Below are 15,615 nucleotides of genomic sequence, written 5' to 3'. Positions count from 1 at the left end.
CCCGGCCCTCAGCCTCATCCTCTGTGAGCCTGGGAGGAGGCACAGATGCCGCATGAGTCTCCGAGCGCCCTTGCCCTCTTGTGGGCATCCGGACCCCCTGGTGGAAGGCAGGTCTCAAGGTGCTGGAGGGCACTAGGAGTCACGTGGCCGGGTGGGCCCAGGGCACGTGGGGGCCTTCTGCCCAGCAAGAGTGGAGGCCACGTGGCAGGAGGAGGAGACGCCCCCTACCACCCCGTGCCTTCCCAGGTGCCGGGTCTCAATTCCCGGTCCAAAGGGCGCTTTGAGTGGCGACTGCAGACAGGCACAGGGCTCCAGCGAAGCTGCCATTTAGAGGGAAAACTGGAAACGCAGGCTGTGGTGATGTCTGAAGTGAGGTTCAGGTACCACGGGATTGGCCGTTTCATTCCACGGGGTTAGCCATTTATTTATTTATTTGACGAGCAGCTGATTTTAAGGAATTAACATTTTATTTATTTATTTATTTATTTATTTATTTATTTATTTATTTATTATTTTTTGAGACGGAGTCTCGCTCTGCCGCCCAGGCTGGAGTGCAGTGGCCGGATCTCAGCTCACTGCAAGCTCCGCCTCCCGGGTTCACGCCATTCTCCTGCCTCAGCCTCCCGAGTAGCTGGGACTACAGGCGCCCGCCACCTCGCCCGGCTAATTTTTTTGTATTTTTTTAGTAGAGATGGGGTTTCACCCTGTTAGCCAGGATGGTCTCAATCTTCTGACCTTGTGATCCGCCCGTCTCGGCCTCCCAAAGTGCTGGGATTACAGGCTTGAGCCACCGCGCCCGGCCGGTAGGAATTAACATTTTAAAGTGCACGGGTCAGCGACCTTCGTGTTGTTGAACCATCACCTCTGCCTAGTTCCGGAATGTTTCCCTCGCCCCAGAGGGAAACTGCGTCCCCATGAGCCCTCACTGCCCAGTCCCAGCCGTCTCTACCTTGCTTTGTCTCTGGGTTTGCCTGTGCGGGACTTTCCGTGTGACATGTGGTCCTTCTGTGCCCAGCTCCTCCTGGCATCACTTCCCCGGGTTCACCCACGTCGTGGCGTGTCGAGCTTCCTCCTTTTTCATGGTTGGGTAATATTCCGCCCTGTGGCCAGACTACGTTCCGTCCATTCATGGGTCTGTTGGACACCGGACTGTTTCCATGATGGGCTGTTGGGGTCGGTGCTGCCGCAGACACGTGTGGGCCCGTCTGTCGTGAGTGCCCGTTCCCTTGTGCCTGGAGTAGGCAGGATTGGCCTTCATGGCCACACCCACCGGTTATCCAGAGCAGGCTTAGACATGCCCTGGGTGGGAGCTGGACTCCTGGATGCTGTCTGTGGGTCCTGCCAGCAGCAACCAGACTCCCACATGGACCCAGCCATCTGCAGAGGCCTCCCCTAAGTCTGCCATTCTGGGGAACCCTGGAGATGCTCAGAAAGCCTAGTGGTGCTGGGCACGGTGGCTCACGCCTGTAATCCCAGCACTTTGGGAGGCCGAGGCGGGCGGATCACGAGGTCAGGAGATCGAGACCATCCTGGCTCACACAGTGAAACCCCGTCTCTACTAAAAAATACAAAAAACTAGCCGGGCGAGGTGGCGGGCGCCTGTAGTCCCAGCTACTTGGGAGGCTGAGGCAGGAGAATGGCGTGAACCCGGGAGGCGGAGCTTGCAGTGAGCTGAGATCCGGCCACTGCACTTCAGCCTGGGCGACAGAGGGAGACTCAGTCTCAAAAAAAAAAAAAAAAAAAAAAGGCTAGGGGGGCACGGGGGTCCACGGCAGGTGAGTAGCTGGTCGGTATGCGTAGGGGTGGGAGGTGGGGTGTGGGGGGGCCGGGGTGTACCACACTGGTCCTCCCCGGGCTTCTCAGTGGGGTCTCCTTCACGGTGTTTTGAATAAAAATGCGCGGCTCCCTCGGGGTGTCCCAGCAGGGCTGTTCAGAAGCTGGGCCCAGGGATCCCGGAAGGCCGGGGCCCACCCTGCTGTGACTGCACAGGCCGGGACTCCCAGACATTTCGTTTTTGTCATTGCACACGCAGGGCCTGGATTCGCCGTGCAGAAAGCCGGACGATGCCGTGGCGGGGGAGTGAATGTCAAAGGGTCACTGTGGACTCTGCCCATGTCCTGAGTGCCCTCATCCTGTCCCTCCCCGTGGTGTTCTCATCCTCCAGAGATCCTCTGGGAACTTCTCTGTATCTCTGCACACACGCTCCTCGAGGTGGCCTGCACTGCGGCTTCTGTCGTGAATGGGGTCACGTGCCCTCCATGACTCGCTCCTCCTGCGCTGTGTACCTTGGACCTGGCTCGGTCCTGATGCCCACGGCACCACTACCACCTGTCGGGTGGCCACGTAACACTTCCTGGTCGGGTGAATGTGCCATGTCAGTGGAGACATTCTGCTCTTCCAGCTCTTGTCGATACGAGCAGTGCGCCCTGGCTCTCAGGGCCATGACCACCACTGTGGCCGGCAGGCTTCAGGGCGGTCGGTTCCACCCCCGTGGCCTCAAGGGCCCTTTGGAGCTGCCGCGGTTCTGAGTGGGGGTGGACACAGACACAGGGCCGGAGGGTCAAGGCTCTGTGAAGGTGGGAAATGCGTCGTTTCGCTCTGACCAGGCGGCCGGTTCCCGGGGATCTCCTGTGCCACCCACTGACTCGCAGGGTCTGCGGCTGGCTCAGCCCCTCCTGGGTCACTTGATGTTGCTTCCCCTGCAGCAAAGGGGACGGAGTCTCCTCCGCACTGCGGGCTGATGGCTCTTGCGAGAATGGGCTTCCCCCATGAATAAGACATAGGGCTTCTCCTTAAGCAAATTGGAAAAGTAAGGTCGAGCGCTCCTGAGAATGAGGGCCGGGAGGGGAGGAGGCGGCCAGAGCGGCGTGGGGCCGTGGGCAGAGCAGGCAGGGAGGGAGCAGCCTCAGCCTTGGCATCTTCTGCCCAGGGCATGGAGGGTTTGCCCAGCCAGGGATGGGTGCAGAGAGGGGAGCACGTGGCTGAGAGTCCTGGCTGCCTGTGACCCCAGCTGCAATCTGTGCCCTGCGGGGCGTAGGGTCCTGAGTGGAGGGCTGTGGCCCACCTCACTGTGGGCTTCCCCTTCCTGCTCTGGGTGCCTTCCCCGCCCACGCCCCTGCCCCTGGCTCGGGCCGCTGGTGCCCAGCTGTTGTGGATTTGGCCTAATGGGGCTGAGCTGGCTGAGCAGATTGCTCTTGGGGACAGCATGTGGGGAGGGAGCGGCTCAGCCTCCCGATCCTCCCAGCTGCAGAGCCCTGCGGCCCCCCGCACTGATGTCAGGATGCAGCCCAGCAGGGAGCCCCACTGGGATTCCTGGAAGCCACAGCCTTGCTTGGGGGCCACTCTGACCATAGAGGAGGAACCAGGCAGCAGTTGCAGCTGGAGACGTCCATCCCTTCGCTGGGCTGGCACTCCCCCGTGGTCTGAGGAGCTGAGGCTGGCCCATGGCTTTGACGCCTTAACCATCTCTTGAGGAGGGGCACACCGCCCCGCCTCCATCCCTCTGTAGAAGCATCTGTCCTGACCTTGCTCCGGCAAACGTGGAGGCCTTGGTGAGGTGAAAACGTGTCCTCCAGAGCCGGCAGGAGCCAGGCCGAGCTGTGTCAGGAGGGTAGATGGAGGGTCTTGTTTTGCAGGGAGGGTCTTGTTTTGCAGGAGGGTCTGCATGAAACCTGTCAGAGCCAGAAGGATGAAATAGTCCATTTGTACAGATGGGGACGCTGAGGCTTAGAAAAGGGGAGGTGCACGTGGAGGTAGAACTGGGGTCAGGCTCTTGCCCCACGGCCCTGGCCTGAGGATTAGTCACGGGGCAGGGGCAGGGAGGCCCTAGCCCCAGGATACCTGAGCCAGCAGGTCTGGGCGAGCCTGGGAGCTGATGTTAGCTGATGTTTCGGGTTGGGGTGGTCCAGGACCACCCTTTGAGCTGTGCTGGTCCCACAGCATGCGGGCTTCTGAGGACCCCCTGTCCTGACCCGGGACCTTGGAGACTGCTGGCTCTGGGGAGAGGGGTCCCACGGCACCTCAGGGCTCAGCTGGCACTGTTTGGGGGTCTCGCAGTCCCGACCTTTGCTGAGTGGCCCTGAGACTGGCTCCTGGCCCCCAAGAATCCCAGGTCTCCAGCATCTTCGGCGCAGAGATAGCAGCTGCCAGGGTTCCCCCCACTCCCAGACACTCCCCCTCACCTAGCAGCGGGGAATGCAGGCCTTGCTGCCCCCCACACAACAGGCAGTACTTCTGGGGCTACCCGCGCCCACGCCCAGGGGCCAGGAGTAAACAGCACCTTCAGAGCTGTGCATTTTCAAGCTGGGAAGAAGAGTTTGGGAGTCTTTTTCCTCCTCTACTCCCCCCGGATGAGAAAGCGGGGATCAGTGGAGCAGCTCCAGTGAAGCTGTGTGTTTCCGGCCAGGAGGCCACTTCCTGGCCCCCAAACCTAACCCCAGCCCTCCCAGCTCGGGTACACCCAGGACAGGCCCAGGCGAGGCGGCCGCTTCAGCACCACGGACAGCAGCCGCCACAGCACTGCCCGCCCTGCGTCCATGCCTCCTGACCTGCCAGGGGCTGACATTTGGGGTGTGCTGGAGCTGGGCCCCTCGGAGGGCCCCCCAGGTCCTGAGAGCTGAGGGGGCTCCTGTGGACCTTGGTGTGGGCCGCCATGGCCACAGGCGGTGCCCATGTGTTAAGGGGAGCACTTAGCACCACAGAAAGGAGGCTGAGGGGCCATCTTTGTTCCAGGGTCCTGAGGGAAGCAGTGGTCTGCAACAGGAAGCCTGCGGGGGTGAGAAAAAGCAGTTCTTCTCCCAGAGATAGAGGAGCTGGTGTCCCTGAAGCGTCCTGGGCAGGACTGGTTTTCTTCGTGGGTGCCAGCTGGGGAGGCCTGGCCCCAGGCAGGGCTGCAGGAGTAGGAAGGGGGCTTTGCACCTGTCCAGCCCCTCAGAAGTGCACAGGCCTGGAGACCTGAGGAAGGGGAGGTGGCCAGGGTCTGCTGGACCTGGCAGGTGCCCTGAAAAGTATCCTTTTTTTTTTTTGACATGGGGTCTTGCTCTGTCACCCAGCCTGCAGTGCCGTGGTGTGATCGTGGCTCACTGCAGCTTCCGCTTCCTGGGGTCAGGCAATCCTTCCACCTCAGCCTCCCGAGTAGCTGACACCACACCCAGCTAATTTTTTTGTTAAATATTTTTGTAGCGGAGAGGTCTCACTACATTGTCCAGGCTGGTCTCGGATGCCTGAGTTCAAGTGATCCTCCTGCCTCAGCCTCCCAAAGTGCTGGAATTACGGGTGTGAACCACCGCGCCCAGCCTGAGAGCACTGATTTTAGAGTGTGGGACTGAGGGACAGGATGGGTACTGTGCTTGAGGGGTCTTTCATCAGGACCCCACCGCCGAGGGGGTCTTCAGCCCTGTTCCCCTGTCCAAGCCTCTCTCTGGGCGGGAGGGGGAGGTTGCTCCTTTATGAGCCTCTGGCCTGCATTGTGGGGCAAGTGAGCCCAGCCCTGCGGGGGCCGCCTGGGGAACATGTCACCCAGGCCAGACTCCAGGAGCTGGAGAAGGCCCCTGTGGTCCCCGCCCCCGACCTTGGTCTGTCAGAAAAGAGGAGTCACTGAGGTCCTGGGGCTTGGCCCAGGGAGATGAAGGAGCGAGGGTTGGTGGGTGCGTTGCCGCTGGCCGGGCCTCAGGGTCTGCTCCCTGCCTGAGGGAGACCCCGTAGCTGAGACCATCTCACTGCGCCGCTGCCCTTGGCCGCCCGGCCCTTCCCTGGCTGGGTTCCCTGACCGTTCTGTTGCCCTGCAGCCACCAGGCCCTGTCCCAGGGCTGCTCCCAGCCACGTTGGCCTGCCTTCCTCCCACCCGCAGTGGAAATTGATTCTAATTTGTAGAAGTTGATTTGAAACCTAAAAGAATTTTTAATTAAAACCCAGAAAATCCATCTGTGTAATTAAGGCTCTAGAAGTCACCGGGCTCCGTGCGATGCAGCCGGCAGATACTGCCTGTCCTCAGCTGGCCACAGAAGTGTGGCCAGGATGGCGTGACACATGAGGGCCAGTCTGCTCAGCCCGGAGCTGCCCGAGCCCCTGCTGGCCTATGCGGGACGTGGGACATGGACTGGCTGCTCCCCTCTCTAGGCAAAGCCCCAGGGGGCACTGGGACCTGGTACATCGGGCAGTCCCTCTCCAGGGTAGGGAGGGCTGGTTGCTGGGGTGTGACCCGGTTGGGAGGTGCCCAACATGCCTGCCTGTCACCTCTTCTGTTGTGAGAGGCCTCCTTGGGGCCCCCCTGGACCCTGCTACACCACCGTCCCCCCCAGATCTGCACCACAGGCACAGGGGTGGGGTCCTTGCCATTGGAGCAGGTCTCTGGGATTGTGGGGCTAATTTCGGGGTGGGTGCTGGGGGAAGGGAAGGCAGGGGATCTACGCTGGGTAGGGGCCCTGTAGACCCAAGAGCTGCGAGCTGGGAGGCTGGCCTGGCTGTGTGGCCTCAGGCACACTCGGGATCTCAGTGAGCCAGCACCTGTGCAGCACCATGGGTCCAGGAGATTTGAGGTTGCCAATGTCGCCAGGCATAGCTCAGGAGGCCATCTGCAGTTGGGGTGCCTGCAGGCCCAGTCTTGCCCCTCTAAGGCCTTCAGCTGTGTGTGTGATTTTGGGGGCCCATGCGCCTGGATGGGAGGGGCTTACTGGAGCCACACCCCTGCTTGGAAAAGACAGTGCCCCATCCCCCACTAAACCAGATGGTCTGAGAGGTCGGGGAGGGGGACCCAGGCCCCCTTTTGGCTTCCTTCATAGCCAGTCACAGAGGCTTGGGGTGGGTCTCAGTGACATAGTAGAAGGGGCAAAGGTGTCCAGGTAGGACCCTGGCTTGGGGACCCCTAGCCGGTTGTCTTTGAGGAGTGACTAAGCACTGGGTCCCACCCACCCCTGCCAGCCCCTCTGTGCCATGGGGGCAGCTCTCATGGTGACTGGCGCTGACTGGCCCTGGGCTCCGACACCATCCACTGTACTCTGCCGGCTGGACAGGCCTAGAGATGGCTGGTCAGAGGTGCCGGCCCCTTCCCGTCTGTCCCCATTGGGCTCTCCACCGCAGGGTCTGGGCTGGGTCCAGAAGTCAGCATTCCCCTCAGTGCTGGGGAGGCCATGCCGTACCTTTAGCTCTAAGTCCTGAGCTGACTGGGGTGGCAGGAACTGCCAGGGTCAGGCAAGTGGCTGGGGGCCAGCCAGGGTGCAGGGAGGGTGTGAAGGGCCTTGTGTTCAGGTAGCTCCCTAGCTTAGGGCACCCCCCACTTCAGCTTGGACATCTCCAGGGTGATTTCCAGGGTGATTTCAGAGCAGGCCTGGGAGAAATCGGGCAACGGCTGGAGACATCTGGAGGCGGGTCTCGGCCCTGAGTGGTGGAGTCCAGGGGTGGCTGGAAACTGCCTGCTTTCGTAGTGGAATGTGTGTGTGCTGGTTGGGGGCCCAACTTGAAGGAGAGTATGGAGAGAGGGGACAGAGAGGTGGCCTCAGACACCCATGGGACAGTCTCACCACCCCCATTGGGTAGACAGGTACACTGAGGCCTGGGATGCCCTGTGCCCAGGGAGAGGCAGTGCCACCTACAAGACCCATGGCTCAGCCAGGCTGGGGTGGAGTGCAGTGGGGGCTCAGGTCAGGGAACACCATTCCCCACACCTGCCTCTGCTGTGTCCTGTCCTGGCTGGGTGCCTTTGAGCTCCCCGCTGCCAGCCTGTTTCGTTGACTCAAGAAAACCCCTCCCCCTGGGAAATGACGGCCCTTGGAGATGCACAAAGACAGTCCCCAGCCACCCCCGCAGAAAGGTGCTATTTGCAGCAGTTAGGGGACAAAGGTGCCCGAGGTGGGGGGCAGAGCCGCCATCCATCGTCGTTCCCTTGCACTGGCATTGGGTCAGGAGGCCGGGAGAGGCCAAGGGGCCTGGCACGGCTTCCACCGCGGGGCCTCGGCTCCTGCCCGCCCCCCCCACCTTGAGCAAGTCACGCAAACCCCACCCCCACCTCGTCCAGCAAGGACTGTGTTCCGAGGCTTGCTGTGAACGTGCTCACACACTGGCCGCTGGGCTTGCACTGGGTGCGTCACCGGTAGGCGGCAGTGCGTGCTGTGGCCTCGCCCACCTACGGGACAACGGCATGGCGTGCCAGCATGCCAGCTGCCTTGGCGGGAGGCTGATTTCGGCTTCTTGCAGCCGTGTTACAGCAGAGGGTCTGTTACTGCTGAACCCATTAAGTGTAATTACTGCCCTCTTGGCGGGAATGCGTAATTACATTGGTGGCCTGGTAGCCGTGGCACTGGCATCAAATGCTGACCTGCCAGGAGGCTGGGGCCCTGGCTTTGTGGGAGGAAGGGTTCCGGGATGGGCTGCTGGGGTCCCTGAGGGAGGGGCTCCAGGCTGGACTGACAGGCGAAGGCAGGGAAGGTCCTCGTCACCGAGCCTCTTCCCCTCCTACTGTGGCAGCTGCCCTTGCTGTCATCCCTGAGAGTTTCGGACACTCAGACCCTGACCTCAGTGCTGCACGCAGCACCCGGGACCTCTGCTGTAGTGAGCATGGCCCGTGTTGGGCAGGGGGCACTGCTGCTACCATCATCCGGGTCCCAAGCAAGTCTGTCAGGGGTGAGGGGGAGCCCCGGGCACTGAGGCCAGTGGTCTGCGCGAGGTGGGTGCCAGGAAGGGCGGCCACTGAGAGTCAGGCATAGGCTCAAGTCCAGAGCCAAGGGTGGGGATGGCCACCAGGCTGCCTCCGAACTAGCTGTGAGTGGATGCCCAGCTCCATCCCCTCCTCAGTTCCCACGTGTTGGGGACGGCAGGGGCTGGCAGAGCTGGGGGACTTCCCGAGGCTGTTCGCTGACAAGTTGGCGTTTTCCAAATGCCGACTTCTGTCTACCTTAAGGAAGGTCCCTCCGGGTCCACAGTCATCCACCGGATTGCCCCTCCCTCCTTCCTCAGGTTCCCTGGTCAGAGTGGGGCCCTGCAGCCCTGGGACGGAGGGCCCAGAAAGCCTGTCCCAAGTGTGCTGCCGCCCAGGCCAGGAGGGTGAGACGGGGAGTCCTGTCCCGGTGGGTCACAGTACCCGGACATACCTTGGGGCCCTCCCAGTTGCACAGGGTGCCCTGCCTGCAGCCCCCCAGCGAGGGAGCCCTAGGCAGCCTGGGCCCCACGTGGGCAGCTAGGCTCTGGGAGTCTGAGTGGTCCTCACTGGGGCCTCACTCCTGACGCGGCCAGCCCACCGAGGGCTCCTGCACCCCGCTTTCCTGATGAGAGCCAACGCCGGGGGCTCGGGGGCCGGGCCTGGGACGGCGACCTCCACGGCGCAGAGCCCGGCCAGGCGCGGGCTCCCAGCGCCACCTGGTGGCTGCTTTCAGGACTGTCCGTGGGCCCTGCAGGTCCCCATCCTGGACGCCCCTACGCGCGCACACCCATGGCGGGACACCGGATGACCGGGTGGACACTTGGAGGGCCCCGTGGGGGCGGGTCCCGGGCTGCGCCGGCGTGCTCCTTAACCCGCGGCGACACGTGGTTCGAGCATGTGAGCATGCTGGTGATCATGCTCAACTGCGTGACCCTGGGCATGTTCCGGCCCTGTGAGGACGTTGAGTGCGGGTCCGAGCGCTGCAACATCCTGGAGGTGAGGGGCGTGGCTCGGGGGTGGGGCGGGGGCGTGGTTCGGGGTGGGGCGGGGCTAGGGCGAGGTGAGGTTCAAGGCCGCGCGGGGCGGGGGTGTGGCTCGGCGTGGCAGGGCTGGGGGCAGGGTGAGATTCGGGGCGGGGCTCAGGCTGGGGCGGGACTCAGGATTGAGGGGAGTGGGCTGAACTGAGCCGTTCCATGGGCTCTTCTGATTTCTCCTCCCGCAGGCCTTTGACGCCTTCATTTTCACCTTTTTCGCGGTGGAGATGGTCATCAAGATGGTGGCTTTGGGGCTGTTCGGGCAGAAATGTTACCTGGGTGACACGTGGAACAGGCTGGATTTCTTCATCGTCGTGGCGGGGTAGGCCCCGCCTCGGAGAGGCCACAGCACTGACGAAGGGGCCCCGCCCCACCCCGCAGGGATCCCTGTGTCCCACCTGTAAAGAAAGATGGGCGGTGTGTTCTGGAGGGATCCAGGTAGAACCAGGGACCCTGTCTGGGACTCCGGAGATCCTCTTTCCTGGGCACAGGTGAGGGAGGTGGCCTCGTGGTATGACCAAGAGTCGTGCTCCTGCTACCTTGGGGCCTATCCTGGCCGGTACAAGGCCCTCCGGGTGCCGGGCTGGCCGACTCTGTGCCTGCCTACCTTGCTCTGCACCCCAGCCCCACCCCTGGCCGCCTAGGCCCCTCACTGAGCTGCTCCCTCTCGACCCCACCCCCAGCATGATGGAGTACTCGTTGGATGGACACAACGTGAGCCTCTCGGCTATCAGGACCGTGCGGGTGCTGCGGCCTCTCCGTGCTATCAATCGCGTGCCGAGTAAGTGACCAGCCCCACCTGGGCTTGAGACCAACAGGCTTGCGTGTCTGCCAGCCCTGCAGAGCCCTCAGAAGGGCTCACAGGAGCACAGGACTGGGAGGTGAAGGTTCCCAGGCACTCAGGCCCCAGCCCAGACCCCAGCACTGGGGGGGGGCCCTGCCACTCTCCGTGGGCCCTGCAGGTCTGGGGAGAATCAAGCTGGTGGCGGGGGGCAGTCAGCATTCATAGGGTCCCTGGCTCCCACATGGCCGAGTGACAACCTCGGGTTCCTTCTCTGCATGGCATCTGGGGCAAGGCTGGGGGCCAAGCAGATTCCTGGTGAATTTGCTGTCTGGCGCATCCTAGTGTGGCTCATGGCTGGTGGAGACACCCTTGTGAGTGCAGCTCAGCTCACCTGGGGACTCTGTGCAGCATCCCCTTCACTCCCACACAGGCGAGGGGAGAGCCTGACACCTGTCCTGAGGACAGCTCACCCTCCCTACCCGCCACTGCTTCTGGCCCCCACCCTCCTGCTAGCAGCCCTACCCAAGGGAAGAGGGGAAGCTGGCTGGCCAGGGCTGGGCCTCTGTGTCCCCTGCTGAGCAGCTGATTTTCTAGAAGGAAGGCTGGAAACCCTTGAGGACTTGGCCAGCAGGTGTGAGGAGGGGGCCCGGTGGAGAGGAGCTGCTGTGTGTCTGCTGTGCGCTGGGGGCGAGGGGGGGCAGAGGAAGAGCTTCCCGGAAAGTCACATGCCTGCTTGTTTGGGAAAGATCCTGTCAAACCCGGGCCACCCATCTGCGTCAGGCGATGGGGTGGGACTGTTCTTTAAAGCCCCCAGGGCTACATTCAGCTGCTCCGGTTCCTGGCGGTGGGTGCAGCCCCCACGAGGCCGTAAGAGGCCCGAGTGCACACTGGGTGTAGGAGTGGCCCCATGTGTGCACATGCCGGTGTAACACAACCTTTGTGGCTATCTAACCAGGATCCTGGTGGTCTTGGCACTCAGGGCTTGACCTGCAGCACCCCCACAAAGTCACAGATCCACAGGGCTAGGCACTCCTTCCCCTGGAGCCTCTAGCTTCCCGAAAGGCAGGTGCCACTTGTCCCCGAGCCGCTGGTCCCCGAGCCTGCCTTCCCCCTGCCTGCCTTGGCTCTACTGTGTGGCTCAGATGGGGCTTGAATACTGTGTGACTCTAACTAACAGAGCCTGAACCTCAGTTTCTCCTGAAATAGTGGCGTACAGGGGTACCCATGACCCCAAGGGTGGCTGAGCCTGCAGTGAGTGGACGCACGTGTGGCTCTTGGCCCTTTGCCCAGCACCCACTGTGTGCTCAGTCTGCACACCGGCCTGGCCCCACTTGTTGGAACATGAAGTAGCCCGGCACACACAGCCCCCTGGAATTCCACGGATGTTTACTTTTCAGGTTAAATTCCCAGAGTGGCCCTAATTGTCGCCAGCAGCCTGGCCTCCTGGGGACCTGCTCGTGTCTCGAGGGAATTAGGGAACTCTTCCAGACTGCATAATAAGGCTCCTGATAATGAGGGCACGTTCAGGGTTGCATCCCATTCTGTTGGCCTGAGGTCCACTCTGATCCCTGGATCATCTGTGATCTTTGAGGCAGTGCGGTCTGGCCAGGGCAGTGCTCACCGATAGCTCTTGTCGGCTCTTTTGACACTTCAGTGCCCCTCCTGGCTCTGACTCACCCCATGACCTGAGGGGCCCATTTTGCCATTGATACCCTAGGGTGCTGGGTGAGACCTTAGCGTCCCCAGGTTCCTGGCCCAGGGCTCTACCTGCTGCCTCAGCCTGGCGTTCGCGTAAATTTGGGGAAAAGGACGTCTTGGGGGAGCAGGCCCAGGATGGAGCAAGGGGCGCATGGGGCTTGGCTGACCCCCTTGCTGGATTAATCTGGAGTTCACGTAGCTCATAGCACCCAGCACTGATGGCTTCAGTGCTACCTCTTGAAAAGCCACTGCCTGTCCTCCCCACCGCTTCCAGCAGCCTCTCTGACGTGGGGCTCTGCTCTGGCCGGATTCTCACTGGGCATCAGAAAGTTTTCAGGATCCCAGACCTGCTGCAGAGACCCCCGGGAGGCAGCGCACCACCTGAGATTCTGGGACTCCCAAGGCTGCTGCTGCCTTAATGGCAACTTCAGGGTGCCGCTGGACAAGCCTTGAGAGCCACTGGGCTCCGCCTGGTCATCCCGAGCCCCTGAGATGCCGCATGGTCAGACCTGCCGCGGGCAGTCCCCTGCCTCCGCTCCCACCCCTCCACACCGCAGCCCTCCAAAAGCAGCAGACCTGCCCTCCTGGGATGGTTGGAGGTGGAGACCTGGCACACCTCTGGATGTGTGTCAGACCCCAGGGTGTCAGTGTCCCTGGAGGCTGGCGGTGGTAGGAGGGGAGCCTCGATCACCCTAGGGGTGCAGGAAAGTCACCAGGGGGTGGCCTGAGTCAGTGTGCGGTTGGCGTGGACACCCGCTGTGAACAGTGGACGGGGCTCAGCGGACCCAGGAGGGGCTGTAGCCCCGAGGACGCTCCTGCAGGGCTTAGGAGTGCCATTCCTGGCCCTGCTGCCCACAGGCATGCGAATCCTGGTCACTCTGCTGCTGGACACGCTGCCCATGCTCGGGAACGTCCTTCTGCTCTGCTTCTTCGTCTTCTTCATTTTCGGCATCGTTGGCGTCCAGCTCTGGGCTGGCCTCCTGCGGAACCGCTGCTTCCTGGACAGTGCCTTTGTCAGGTGCCCAGGCCCCACCCCTGTGAAGCCCTGCCCACCATGCATATATAACACACCATGTGACTCCACCCAACGCAGTTACCACCCCACGTGGCTCTGCCTATCATGCAGTCACCCGCCCTCCACCCCCACCTTCGTCATGACTCTGTCCGCCGTGCAGTCATCTGTCTCTCCTGCACCCTCTCCCCCTCGCCCCCCTCCCCCCCGTCATGGCTCTGCCCACCATGCAGTGATCCGTACCCCCCCATGGTTCTGCCCACTATATAGTCTCCACCCACCATGCAGTCACCTGTCCCTCCTGGAGCACCCTCTCCCCCCCGCCGCCCCTCCCCCCATCATGGCTCTGCCCACCATGCAGTCATCTGTCCCTTCCGCCCCCCCATGGTTCTGCCCACCATATAGTGTCCACCCACCATGCAGTCACCTGCACCCTCCCACCCCCGTCATGGCTCCGCCCACCATGCAGTCACCACCTCACATTGGCTCCGCCCACCATGCAATCAAGTCCCCGCCTCACATGGCTCCGCCCACCATGCAATCAAGTCCCCGCCTCACATGGCTCTGCCCACCATGCAGTCGCTGGCTCAGGGGAACCACACCATAGGCCCCGCCCCCAGTGCCGCCTCTTCTCAGCCCGCAGGACACGTTAGTCCCCACACTCCGTCCCTTCTCTTCACCCCTCACCCCGGGGTCCTCTCATCCCTTACTCTGGAATCGCCTCTGCTCACCTCAGGGTTCTCTCAGCCGTTGCCCTGCAGTCACCTCTCCTCACCCAGGGAGCCCCTCAGCCCATGCCCCGGGGTCCCCTCAGCCCCTCTCTGGGATTTTCTCCACTCCCACTCTGGGGTCCCCTCCCCTCAGCCCTCACCCCAGGGTTCCCTCCCCTAGTCCCTTGCTCCTCCCCCCTCATCCCCTTCCAGGAGGAGCTGAGGTCTGAGCCTGGGTTTCTGGCTTCTGGGTCCTCCTCCCTGTTCTTTGTCAATTTTTTTGTCTATCCTTGTTCCTTTGTGTTTTTGTCTCTCTATGGATTTGGGCTGAGGAGGCTGTGGTTTCTGCAGCACCACTGTGTCCTTGACTCTGGTTCTGGCTGTGTCCCCTGATCCTGGTCGTGACCCCCGGTCCTATCACGCCCCCCGACCCTAAGTGTGCCTCCCTAACCGTGATTGGTCCCCTGGTCCTGACCCTGATCACGTCCCTGACCCTGATTGTGCCCCCGACCCTGACCGTCCCTGACCCTAATTGTACCTCTTGGCCCTGGTTGTGCCCATCCCCAGGAACAACAACCTGACCTTCCTGCGGCCGTACTACCAGACGGAGGAGGGCGAGGAGAACCCGTTCATCTGCTCCTCGCGCCGAGACAACGGCATGCAGAAGTGCTCGCACATCCCCAGCCGCCGCGAGCTACGTGTGCCCTGCACACTGGGCTGGGAGGCCTACGTGCAGCCACAGGCCGAGGGGGTGGGCGCCACGCGCAATGCCTGCATCAACTGGAACCAGTATTACAACGTGTGCCGCTCGGGTGACTCCAACCCCCACAACGGTGCCATCAACTTCGACAACATTGGCTACGCCTGGATCGCCATCTTCCAGGTGGGCGGCAAGAAGGTGGAACGGGGACCCTGGGGCACGGCAGGGGAGCGGGTGGAGGACTTGCCCCCCAGCCGAGACCCCAGGGGGCACGGGGAGGAGGAGGAGGGGTCGTGCGGGCCCAAGTCCAGCCACTGCCCCCCCAGGTGATCACGCTGGAAGGCTGGGTGGACATCATGTACTACGTCATGGACGCCCACTCGTTCTACAATTTCATCTATTTCATCCTGCTCATCATCGTGAGTGTGGGCGGCAGCGTTCGCCGTGGTGGGCCCTGGTGTTAGCTGGCTGGAGGTGGGGTGGGGTACCTGGGTGGTCACAGGGGCTTCTGTCTAGCCTCTAGCTGAAGGGAGCACATAGGGGAGGGAGGCAGAGCTTGCGGGGGTGGGGAGGTGCGGTTGGGGACCTCAAGAGGCCATGGCATCACCTAGACAGGGTCCAGTCCTGTGGGTGCTGGCTCAGGGCTGAACAGCCAGGGACACCTCTGGAGAGTACATAGCCTCCCAGCGCAGCTTTCCACAGCGCGTGTGGCCGCAGGTGTGCTCCTCACCTGGTCCTCTCACAGGCCCCATGGGGTCCCAGCAGAGTTGGGTTAATCAGGCCGCAGACATCTGTAGGGTCCTGGGTGTACCTAGAGCCACCCTGCAAGGACCCAGCAGGTAACAACAGAAGCAGACAGACATCCCCAGCTTGTTCTCAGAGAGCAAGCGAGGAGAACGAGCAGAGATTTGCTGCACACTGGCTGGTGCTAAGGAGGAAACACACCTGGGGTGCTGGGGAGGGGAGAGTGGCCACCGCTGAGAGGGTCACCTCAAGGGCAGACCTGCAGGCGAAGGAGGGGCTGAGCCACATGGAGAAACAGGAA

At 62.3% G+C, this 15,615-nt stretch overlaps 1 protein-coding gene across 7 annotated transcripts in view; it reads left to right on the top strand.

The window, feature by feature from the left end:
- The window catches only part of CACNA1H (calcium voltage-gated channel subunit alpha1 H), a 66,830-nt gene that overhangs the window by 31,085 nt on the left and 20,130 nt on the right, over positions 1–15,615 (top strand). For all 7 annotated transcript variants that reach the window (XM_030925381.1, XM_030925384.1, XM_030925383.1 and 4 more), the window contains exons 3-8: positions 9,517–9,628; positions 9,855–9,988; positions 10,350–10,447; positions 13,007–13,166; positions 14,438–14,753; positions 14,897–14,989. In XM_030925381.1, coding sequence (XP_030781241.1) covers positions 9,517–9,628; positions 9,855–9,988; positions 10,350–10,447; positions 13,007–13,166; positions 14,438–14,753; positions 14,897–14,989 — 913 coding nt within the window. The remainder of the gene's footprint in view (positions 1–9,516; positions 9,629–9,854; positions 9,989–10,349; positions 10,448–13,006; positions 13,167–14,437; positions 14,754–14,896; positions 14,990–15,615) is intronic.

The sequence above is a fragment of the Rhinopithecus roxellana genome, chromosome 20 (assembly GCF_007565055.1).
Source record: "Rhinopithecus roxellana isolate Shanxi Qingling chromosome 20, ASM756505v1, whole genome shotgun sequence".
NCBI classification, from domain to species: domain Eukaryota; kingdom Metazoa; phylum Chordata; class Mammalia; order Primates; family Cercopithecidae; genus Rhinopithecus; species Rhinopithecus roxellana.
This window is presented reverse-complemented; position numbering and strand designations above follow the sequence as displayed.